At 37.5% G+C, this 12,214-nt stretch overlaps 1 protein-coding gene across 3 annotated transcripts in view; it reads right to left on the bottom strand.

Annotated features, from left to right (window-relative positions):
- The window catches only part of TBC1D32 (TBC1 domain family member 32), a 208,130-nt gene that overhangs the window by 155,349 nt on the left and 40,567 nt on the right, over positions 1-12,214 (bottom strand). For all 3 annotated transcript variants that reach the window (XM_055535047.1, XM_055535046.1, XM_055535044.1), the window contains exons 12-14: positions 4,588-4,678; positions 654-794; positions 57-149 (exon numbers count right to left, since the gene is read on the bottom strand). In XM_055535047.1, coding sequence (XP_055391022.1) covers positions 57-149; positions 654-794; positions 4,588-4,678 — 325 coding nt within the window. The remainder of the gene's footprint in view (positions 1-56; positions 150-653; positions 795-4,587; positions 4,679-12,214) is intronic.

Here is a 12,214-nt window from a genome sequence, read left to right as displayed (position 1 = left end):
AAATAGAATATTTTTCCATGGTTTCTATTTCTCTATTTATAATAGAAGCAGATTACCTAAATGACCAGGTGATGTCATCTTTGGACAAGTTGGTGAATGATAGATAAGTTGGGTAAACAGAACCAGAAGATCCGTAAGGGATACTGAATCTTCAAAAAGGAAGAAAAAGAACGTCATTTTCTAGCATATGTTTACAAGTTAGAAAATTTTAAACTAATCATCCATCCTCCTAATCTGAGTTTTCATAGAGACTATGGTACAATTAGGAAAAAAGGGTCTATAATACAAGATTATATCCAGAAGAATAAACTAGACATAGTTGCCTAAAGATCACAGCTAATTTTTAGCGGAATCAGAACAAGGACTTCTAGTTCTGAATCCAGACTTGAATCATCCAATATATCTAGGATTTTAAAAGGCAGAGAAAAAAAAAATAAGGAAACATTAAAGACAGGGGAAACAGAATTATACAAGTAGGAAGAAGTACGTACTGGGAGAAAAAAAAATAACAACACTTTACATAAGCCTGTCAGCAGACTGAAAGGTATCTTGCTCAGTATCCTAGGAGAGACCAAGCCAAATCTCTAAACTAAAAAATCATAGCACAAATTTTATCATACCTGAATATATTCATATCTCCTAATTGCACTTACCTTTTCTAGTCTTTAACTTTATAGGAAATAGCTTTCGGCCTTGTGTATAGATCAGTAATCTTCCCAAAAGGCTCAGTGAGTGAACGAAATAAATGTATTGTAATTCTTGTCCTGAGTAGTAGAAAGTTTTCTGCTTAATCCCTTAAAAGAAAAACAATTACATTTGTTTTAATGCTATTATATTTCATAGTACCTGTTTTTATTTCTCTCTGAACATTAAACAAGGTTGCAGTCTATAATGGAGACACTTGGTATAAATTTCTTTAAAAATCCCTTACTGTTTCCCAAGATACTTTAATACACTTAAATCTGAAGAAAAGCATTCATTATAAAATTTATCAAACCTCAGAAAACTATAATAGGCATACAGTGATCATTCTAAAACAAATACCATAAGATTGTTAGTTATCTGTCATTATAAAGAGACTGAATTAAGGAAGGAAGGAACTCAATATAAAACATTATTACTGCATAATTCTACCAATTAAAGGCCAGTAGCACAATCATATTTGTAACCATGTTTGCAGATGAAATTAGAATTGCTAAAATAAAGGCACCTTCTAACATATATCATTTATTCATTCATTCATCCATACATTCAAGATCTACTGAGTACCTGTTTTATATAAGACCTTGAACTATTTGCTGGTGTCAAAAACCAAGAAGAGTGAAACCAGGCTTCCAGTGGCAAACAGCCTGATATGAACAGAGCACAGGGAGGATAAGTAGGAGAAACAAATGGCTAGAGGATAGCAGCAACATATCAGGACTTAGCTGCAAAAAGAGTATGGGCTTTATTACAGAGGCAACTGGGATGATACTAAAGGGTTTCAAGCAGAAAAGTAATCAAATATGTTTGTGGAAAACTGACTGATGGCAACATGGAAAGGTGAATGGAAGAAGGTCAAGGCTTAAAGTAACAATCATTAGGAAAATCACGAACAAAAACATCTATTAGAAAAAAGAATGGAGAAGATGAGACAAAAAATAAATGTTCAAGGAAATAAAATCAATGTGCCTTAGCTAGAATTACATGCATACCATGAAAAGATTTTTTAAAAATTCTCAAGTTTCTGAGTACATAGTAAATTCTTCTTCTATTTAATTCTGAAGAAAAAATGTTTAGAAAGATAATAATGATTTCAGTCCTTGATATTTTAATATTGACGTTCCCAAGGATCTTCCAAATAGAATACTAAGTATGAGTGCATTGGTCTGGGACTCAGGAAAGGAATACAGACTTAAACATTTCAGGGTGATCATTTATATATAAAAATATGTAATACTTGAAACCATGAGAGTGAACTGGCTCCCTCAAGAGACAACAGATAGACTAAGCTGAAAAAAAAAGCAAAGAGCAAAACTTTTTAAGTACAGACATAAAAAGAGCCTTTCAAGTGACTAAGAAAAACGTGTTAGATGAGAATGAAGAAATCCAAGAAAGAATGGTATCAGGAAGATGAGGGAAAGAGTCAAGAGAGGCAAATGCTGTAAAATGAGGGCAAGAAAGAAGAGAAAGTTAATGCAAAGACCATGGAGCAGCAGAAATAAAAGTCTCATTTTCATGGTTGAGAAGTGAATAGGAGATAAAGAAATGGGGCCTGGGTATATATTCAATAGTTAGAAGGCCTTTTCTCTTAAGAAAAGCAAAGAGAAGTAAGATACATATGAAATTGCTCACTTTTTTGTATGAAAAATATGAGCAGGTTTAGAGAATGCAAGGAAAGGTACCAACAGAAAGGAAGACAACAACAAATGAAGCAATGGTTCTTAAAAACACAAAACAAAACACCAGATGGGAACTGAATCAAGAGCAGACAAGTAGTTCAATCTGGAACAGAAGGATTACCTCTTCATTCTAACTGGGAGAAAGGGAACATTGATAAGGGCACATAAATATGCATCTGCATGCATAAATGCAAGACATCTAGGAATTTCATATCTAAAAACTTCCATTTTTCCCAGTGAGACAGGATGCAAAATTTACTCTTAGAAAAAAATGGGCAGGGGCAGGGGCAATACAGTACAGTTTGATGAAATTCATTGAACACTGAAGAAAGAATATCTAAGATGATTACAAAGCAACACAAAGAGCTGCTGAAGCAAGAGAAATGCACCAGTGCACTATCAATTGAATGTTACAACACTCTATGCAACCTGTCCTCTTCCTGAGGACTGGAAGTGACCTAGAGTCTCTGCTCAATTTCCTGAGGACCAGAGGTGATCTAGCATCTCTGCTCAATATCCTGAGGACCAGAGGTGACCTAGAGTCTCTGCCCAATTTCCTGAGGACCACAGGTGACCTAGAGCCTCTGCTTAATTTTCTGAAGACCAGAGGTGACCTAGAGTAGAAGAACTGTAGGCAGGAAACTCTGAAAGAGAAGAAGGCAAAAATTTTGAAAGAAGTGTTGAAAGACTGCAATGAAGCACCCTGAAGTCTTCATTAGACAGGGAAAAAACCAAGGTAGTGAAGGGCTGGGAGAGTGGTAGGGGAAAAAAGCTAGATACAACATTTTAATATTAATTAGAAAAATTTATGAATTTACAGATTATATACACACACAAAGGCTTCACTGGCAGCTCAGACATTAAAAAATATGCCTGCTGCAATGCAGGAGACCGGGGTTTGATCCCTGGGTTGGTAATATCTCCTGGAGAAGGGAATGGCTACCCACTCCAGTATTCTTGCCTGGAGAATTCCATGGACAGAGGAGCCTGGTGCAATGGCACCCCACTCCAGTACTCTTGCCTGGAAAATCCCATGGATGGAGGAGCATGGTAGGCTGCAGTCCATGGGGTCGCTAGGAGTCGCACACGACTGAGCGACTTCACTTTCACTTTTCACCTTCATGTACTGGAGAAATGGCAACCCACTCCAGTGTTCTAGCCTGGAGAACCCCAGGGATGGGGGAGCCTGGTAGGCTGCCGTCTATGGGGTTGCACAGAGTCAGACACAACTGAGGCGACTTAGCAGCAGCAGGAGCCTGGTGGGCTACAGTCCATGTGGTCACAAAGAGTCAGACATGACCGAGTGACTAACACTTTTACTCTCATATGCATATAAACTTATATATCTTTGTCTTCTCTCAAAGTTCTGGCTTCTTTCTGTACTATCTCCTTTACTACAAAACACTTATATTTTGAAACCTGTTAATAATTGGTCTTTGGCCAATTTTCTTGAGTAAAGAATTTATTCAGGGATAAAGAAAATTATAAAATATCTTCATATTCTCAAAGAACTTAATATTTCCCTAAAGAAGTGACATGGAATGATAAGATATCAAATTCACATACAAAGCTGTATGAAGTCAGCAAGAACAATAAAAGTTCACCCAAGGCCAAGATGCCTTCTTGAAAAACTCAAAGTTTACTCTTTCACAATAAGATTTTTATCAGTGTAGGGATTATGGATAGTGGCAGCAGGAGCAGGAATAACCAAAGTGTAGGCACTGGTATGCCTTCTAAGAGAAGTTTCACTTCTATCAATAACTAGATATGAGATTAGATAGATATATAAGGGCCAGACTATGAAACATCTAGATTATTTTAGCTCAGACTGAGAATAAGCAGAGAAGAATCATAAAATGGGGCAAAGTGTTCAATAATAAAACAGTATTCCATAGAAATCTTCCTCCCACTAAAATGCACCTGATACACTTTCATTCTTTCTTCCTCTAGTGTATTACTGCAGTATAACTCACGAAGACATACACCGTGTTATGAGCTGAAAAACTGCAGACTATATGAATCACTATGATAACCTCAAATGTAGATCTGCTACAAAAGGTCATATTATGCTGTATCTTAAATCTGTGGAAAGTATCTTGTATTAGCAAAAGCAATCTAATTTATTATGATATTAAAAAATAAATTACAAAGCTATTTATTAATAAAATTTACCATTTTTTAAAATGTAACAAAATATAATACTTACCACAAGACTTTGAATGTCCCAAAACTTCATCACCTTTCATGGTTTCACACAACTCAAAGTACTGAACACACTGCTGAACCGCTGTAGTTATCTAATAAAATAACAGCTTATTAATTCTAAAATTTTAAGCACACAAGTCCATGTATTAAAGAAGTTAGTCAAGACTGTAAAATATGTTGAAAAAATATCTAAGAAAAATATTCAGAAAATGTAGAATAGCACCTTTCCACTGAAGCTCAGTCTCTGCAGTTACATTTTAACTATGGCTTCATTCCAGGCAACATGGAAAATATTTGTAGACCAATAAATATACTATTGTTATAATGTTAGTATTAAGACAAAAATACAAATGTATTTTACATTTTATAGTGAAAGATGAAAAATTTCTGGTCATGACTTTAAAAATTCTCTTGTCAATATCCCCAATTTCCTTGCCTTAAGAGTCTTTTCTTCCTACTTAGCCAGTAAAAAGTGACCTGTATCTAGCTTTCATTTCCATCTTAGATACCAGAATTGCTAAAAGCTGATAAAGAAAATTCTCAATACAAAGAACAGTCATAAAAAATGATCTCCAATTTCTGTACCCAGCAATTCTCTGATAGTCTTGATTCTACCTCCTTTTCCCACTCTCCTCAAGCAAATATTTCAAATCTTTTTCCTTTCCTCTGCACCTACATACTTCCTGTAGATACTGTCTCATTCTGCTCTCAAATAGAGGTCACCAGTGAGTTAAGGAGTAATAATTGCTAGATGTAGTAATAAAGAGGGTTTTGTTGATCGTCAAAAGATCAATTTCAAGGAAGCTTGGGGAATAGAACTATAAGGAAAGGGAATAGGAACTGAAAAATTAAAGGCAGATAATATAATTTTCATTTTCAAGAAGGTTTGCCATGAAAGAAAAAAAAGGGTAAAACATAGGGGTGAGGTCTTAGGTCAAGAATGAATTCTTCAGGTTGAAAGGATATGGTCTTGCTTAAGTAGAAAGGAAGTTAAGAGTATATAGAAGAGAAAGGATAATTAATAGAATAGTGTCTAAGAGCAGGAGCAGCTAGGACCTAAGGGAAAGGAAAGGTTAAGCTTTAGATGGGAAAATGAAGGAGGCTGTGTGGACAGAGATGAGTTCATAATGATGGAATCAAGGAATGGATAGATTTCCTAGTCTCATTCATTCTTATGGCCTTATTTCATGTAGAAGACTTAGCATGGCAGAATTACCATCATTAGAATGGCCCGCCAACAAGACTGGACTTTGACCATCATCTGGAAACTTAGATTTCAGGACTTTTCCTACCATTCCAAAAACAGTACCTCAACAAACAACGTGGTTTTTATGCTGAACGTCTGTGTTCCTTCTGGGTGTGTGGAATCCCTGATATGTAGTAGGCAGAAGGTGCGAACATGATTAATCCCTGACTTGAAAATGGGCACTAAGTATCTAATAAATTTCTCCGGTAGACAACATTTCACATGAGCTGTCATAATTTGACACTGGAGAAATTCAGATGAGTCCTGTGTGACTCTGCTGGGAAAAAAGACTCTTAGAAGTTCATGCCTGGTATCTTCTCCAGTGTGCCTTATCCTTACACCAGTTCTGTTTTGCATCTTTTTTTTTGGTAAGAAACCATAGCTGGGAGTACAACTACATGCTGAGTGCTAGAAATTCTCCCAGCAAATCATCAAATCTAGGGATGGGCTTTGGAAACCCCCTTCCATATCTATGTCTAAATCAACCTTTAGGATCCAGATCCATAAAATGAAATCTCCCCACCAGGAAATCTGGATCTCAAACTTGGTATGACCAAATCTACCAAATCTAAAGCCATAACCTTTTCCAAAATCCTGTTTTCTTCCTACTGTGTTACTTATATCAATGAATGACAAATATTCAAATGAGTAAGTCCTGACCCAAAGTATGACTGGCTAAGTCGTGTCTGACTCTTTGTGACCCCATGGACTGTAGCTCACCAGGCTCCTCTGTCCAGAGAATTCTCCAGGCAAGAATACTGGAGAGGGTAGCCATTTCCTTCTCCAGGGGAACTTCTTGACCCATGGATTGAACCTGAGTCTCCTCCATTGCAGGTAGATTCTTTACCACTGAGCCACCAGGGAAACTCAAGTTCTTACCAAACCCCCATTCAAAAAGTCAAGTCCTCTAAAACTTATATTCAAAATATAGTACTCCTAAGACCATCCATTTATCCCAATTCACTGTCATAGCCTTAATTCATGTTTCTATCATCTTTTGCCTCTTAGGAGAAATGTATTGAAGTAAAAACTATCTCCATCTACACCTTCAGTCCATTTCCCAAATTTTCCAAAGCCCTAATATAATGTTACTTCAGTACATGAAAATCTATCAGTGTACTACTAAATCTCCAGAATAAAGGTCAATCACCTAAATTTGACAATAAGAACTTTCTAATGACCTAATATTAGTTTTATTCCTATTACCCTCCAGATGCCCATCTCCCAAGACACGCACAGAGAAATACATCTACCTGTGTAAAAAGTCAGTCACCAAAAGCCAATTCAACAGTCATCTGACTAGTCAAATAACCAATTCATTAAAAGCAAATCCACCAAAAATCTCACCAATCAGTACACATCAATTAATTCTGAAACACATTCAAAGCTGAAATGTACAACAAACTCATTTTTATCTGCAAAAGGGAAAAGGGTGAAGATTCCCTTCAAGTAGGTTGTATTTACTCTTCATGAAATTATGAGACCTTATCCTGCCTCATACATGATGAAACAAGCTAAGGTCAACTGACACAGACCCAATTTAAAGTATCTAAAAATTTTTCAAAAAACATCATCCACTTAATACTAGTTTTAAGGGAACTGGTTTTCAGGAAATTTCTCTAATACTAACTCACACATCTCTTAGCAATCTATGTCCAGCCATATTAAGTACGTGCAGTTTCCAAGTGTACTATGTATTTTCCAATCCCTAAAGCTTTTAAAACATGCTATTCCATGGCCCTGAAATATTTTCCCACCACTACACTAACCACCTTCCCTCCTTTCCAGAATAACACCTATTCATTAATTTAAAAAATTCCCCACAATCCTTGGAAATGAGTGATTGTTCTATGGATAAAAGCCAGAACAACCATACTTTTATATAACCATGGTTAACAGGTATATAGAACAAATTTAAAATCTTGTAAATCATTGTATGTCAACAGATCTCAATGAACTTAACTTCTGAAAACCAACCAATCAGTAGCCCCTTCCTTCTAAAAGTCAGCCAACAACAGATATGCTCTGGGAAATTTACTGTTGGCTTGAACTCACTTATCACTTCTAAAAGCCCATCAGACCACTTCCAAGTTTTCCCCAAAATCCTGTATTAACATCTGCTTTGCCTAATTAAGTAAGCAACAAATACAGTTTGATGCATTGTTTCAGATACTGAACAGTGCTCTTAAACTTCAACATTTCTGGAGCTTCCAAGGAAATTACCTTGAGGACTCTCAATTGGCATCATTTCCATGGGGTCCTCAAAGAAAAGCGTCCACTGGGGCCATAAATCCCAAGCTTTGATAATCCTTCTTCAGATTTGCCACCACTTGAGTCCGTGTCAACGATGATCTAAGATTCATCTTGCTTTATTGAGTTCTCATTGCTAGATTTTATTATCCTTGGATTTATTATGAAATAGCTCTTTGTACAAAGAAGCCTCTTTGTTGTGGAGGAGCACCACTGGGTCATTAGTTCTATTATTGTTCTATTATTAACATGCCTATTCTTTTGTGCTCATTTTGCTTTTGTCGTTATTTGCACAGACTCTGAACTCCTGTTTTGTTTTGGGTTAGCTTGCATCTACTGAGTATATAAAAGAATGCTCAGAAGAAGACATAGTCCAAGAAGTCTCTAATCCAGTCAATTCAATCCAAACCAGCCCTGAGATGAGTGGCTACCAGCAATAAACTCATTTAAAGGAAACTGGTCATATTGCCTTGGGACTTGTACAAAAATTTCATGACTACACTCCCTGACTTGTCAATTCTTGAAAAAAAAAGGGAATCAATGATTATTCTATCACCAATCACACAGCCCCTCCCTCACTTCTGCTTAGTCAGAACCTGAAACACCATTCATAAACACGCACTTTTGCCCAAAAGTATAGTGATTTGTTTCATGTTTATCAGGAGTTTGTCTAGGATGCAGCCTCCGCTTGATAGAAATACTTTTGAGATGAAATTATATTAAAATCCTAATTCTTCAAAAACTGCCATTACGGGGAAATTTTGATATGACAAACATAGTTAAAACAGGCTCTAAAGAATTAGAAGACAAATGAACAAACAGCTTCTGTGTGAACTCAAAGCACTATCTCCAAGATAATCTCTCTCAGATACTCTTTTTTTTTTTTAATTTTATTTTTAAACTTTACAAAATTGTATTAGTTATGCCAAATATCATAATGAGTCCGCCACAGGTATACATGTGTTCCCCATCCTGAACCCTCCTCCCTCCTCCCTCCCCATACCCTCCCTCTGGGTCATCCCAGTGCACCAGTCCCAAGCATCCAGTATCGTGCATCGAACCTGGACTGGCAACTCGCTTCATACATGATATTTTACATGTTTCAATGCCATTCTCCCAAATCTTCCCACCCTCTCCCTCTCCCACAGAGTCCATAAGACTGTTCTATACATCAGTGTCTCTTTTGCTGTCTCGTACACAGGGTTATTGTTACCATCTTTCTAAATTCCATATATATGCGTTAGTATACTGTCTTGGTGTTTTTCTTTCTGGCTTACTTCACTCTGTATAATAGGCTCCAGTTTCATCCACCTCATTAGAACTGATTCAAATGTATTCTTTTTAATGGCTGAGTAATACTCCATTGTGTATAGGTACCAAAGCTTTCTTATCCATTCATCTGCTGATGGACATCTAGGTTGCTTCCATGTCCTGGCTATTATAAACAGTGCTGCGATGAACATTGGGGTACACATGTCTCTTTCAATTCTGGTTTCCTCAGTGTGTATGCCCAGCAGTGGGATTGCTGGATCATAAGGCAGTTCTATTTCCAGTTTTTTAAGGAATCTCCACACTGTTCTCCATAGTGGCTGTACTAGTTTGCATTCCCACCAACAGTGTTAAGAGGGTTCCCTTTTCTCCACACCCTCTCCAGCATTTATTGCTTGTAGACTTTTGGATCACAGCCATTCTGACTGGCGTGAAATGGTACCTCATAGTGGTTTTGATTTGCATTTCTCTGATAATGAGTGATGTTGAGCATCTTTTCATGTGTTTGTTAGCCATCTGTATGTCTTCTTTGGAGAAATGTCTATTTAGTTCTTTGGCCCATTTTTTGATTGGGTCATTTATTTTTCTGGAGTTGAGCTGTAGGAGTTGCATGTATATTTTTGAGATTAGTTGTTTGTCAGTTGCTTCATTTTCTATTATTTTCTCTCTCAGATACTCTTTAGCTCACTTTCACTCAAATCTTTAAAAACTCATTCTTCCTTGCACTCATTTCTACACATCTTTATTTTCACTATCCACGTAAACTTACTTCTGTTCCTTCTACCTCTTTTCCTCACTTCTTACGTGTTTTATCTTTCGTTTGAGAAGAGTAACAATCACTGAAAAAGGCACATCTCAGAAGAGGAACAATTACAAGACATAATATCTCCTTTAAATTGCAGGAGCAGAAACCAAATCTATAGTAGGTAAATTTAAATACTAAAGAGTCAAGTTGAGGGTATAAAAAATGAGTATTCTAAACCTTCAGTTCAGTTCAGTCACTCAGTCATGTCCGACTCTTTGCGACCCCATGGACTACAGCACACCAGGCCTCCCTGTCCATCACCAACTCCCGGAGTTCACTCAAACTCATGTCCATTGAGTCGGTGATGCCATCCAGCCATCTCATCCTCTATCGTCCCCTTCTCCTCCTGCCTTCAATGTTTCCCAGCATCAGTGTCTTTTCTAATGAGTCAGTTCTTCACATCAAGTGGCCAAAGTACTGGAGTTTCAGCTTCAGCATCGGTTCTTCCAATGAACATTCAGGACTGATTTCCTTTAGGATGGACTGGTTGGCTCTCCTTGCAGTGCAAGGGACTCTCAAGAGTCTTTTCCAACAGCACAGTTCAAAAGCATCAATTTTTCGGCACTCAGTTTTCTTTATAGTCCAACTCTCACATCCATACATGACCAATGGAAAAACCATAGCCTTGACTAGACGGACCTTTGTTGGCAAAGTAATGTCTCTGCTTTTGAATATGCTGTCTAGGTTGGTCATAACTTTTCTTCCAAGGAGCAAGCATCTTTTAATTTCATGGCTGTAGTCACCATCTGCAGTGATCTTGGAGCCCCCCCAAAGTAAAGTCTGCTACTGTTACCACTGTTTCCCCATCTACTTCCCATGAAGTGATGGGACCAGATGGCATGATCTTAGTTTTCTGAATGTGAGCCTTAAGCCAACTTTTTCACTTTCCTCTTTCACTTTCATCAAGAGGCCCTTTAGTTCTTCTTCACTTTCTGCCATAAGGGTGATGTCATCTGCATATCTGAGGTTATTGATATTTCTCCCAGCAATCTTCATTCCAGCTTATGCTTCATCCAGCTCAGCGTGTCTCATGATGTATTCTGCATAAGTTAAATAAGCAGGGTGACAATATACAGCCTTGACATACTCCTTTCCCGATTTGGAACCAGTCCGTTGTTCCATGTTCAGTTCTAACTGTTGCTTCCTGACCTGCATACAGGTTTCTCAAGAGGCAGGTCAGGCGGTCTGGTATTCCCTTCTCTTTCAGAATTTTCCAGAGTTTATTGTGATCCACACAGTCAAAGGCTTTGGCGTAGTCGACAAAGCAGAAATTCTAAACCTTACAAAAGATATATTTGCTGTAAAATTCAGGATTTTATTTCATACTTATTCTCCTGCAGTAGGAAATATGTACCAGCCAGTTCACTTAACTATTAATCCCTAAGATTGGGGTGGGGTGGGTGGAGGGGGAGAGGAGGAGTGGAGTGGTGGTGGCATGAAAATAGTAAGGTAGGAAAAACCAAGCAAAATTTTGAATAACCTAGCTGTCAATATTTTTTTTTTAGCAACCTGAAGAGGGCAAGGAAAACAGGAAATGTACTACATAAGGCCATCTCAGAAGCCATTCTCTTAAGGGTAAACTGGACAAAAGATTCCAATTGTTAAAAGATTAAATATCTGTGCTGATAGCCAAAATGCTTTTCAGATAGTTCATAAAAACAAAGTTCTTAACTTCCTCAGATATGGCTTTAAAAAAACTGGCAACACATACATGATTTGTCACCCAGTGCTACCTATTGAATCTTCCCCTGTGGCTCAGCCGTAGAGAATCCATCTGCAATGCAGGAGACACAGGCGACGCATGTTCAATCCCTGGTGGGGAAGATCCCCTGGAGGAGGGCATAGCAACCTACTCCAGTATTCTTGCCAGGAGAATCCCATGGACAGAGGAGCCTGGCGGGCTACAGTCCATAGTGTCGCAAAGAGTCAGAAACTACGGAAGTGACTGAGCATGCAGGCACATTATCTATTGAAAATGTCACACATTTCACAGAACAAACTGCACAGAGTAGCTAACACATATTAGTTTAAAATTTAATTAAAATATCAAAAATTTAG

The sequence above is a fragment of the Bubalus kerabau genome, chromosome 9 (genome assembly GCF_029407905.1).
Source record: "Bubalus kerabau isolate K-KA32 ecotype Philippines breed swamp buffalo chromosome 9, PCC_UOA_SB_1v2, whole genome shotgun sequence".
In the NCBI taxonomy this organism is placed as follows: domain Eukaryota; kingdom Metazoa; phylum Chordata; class Mammalia; order Artiodactyla; family Bovidae; genus Bubalus; species Bubalus kerabau.
This window is presented reverse-complemented; position numbering and strand designations above follow the sequence as displayed.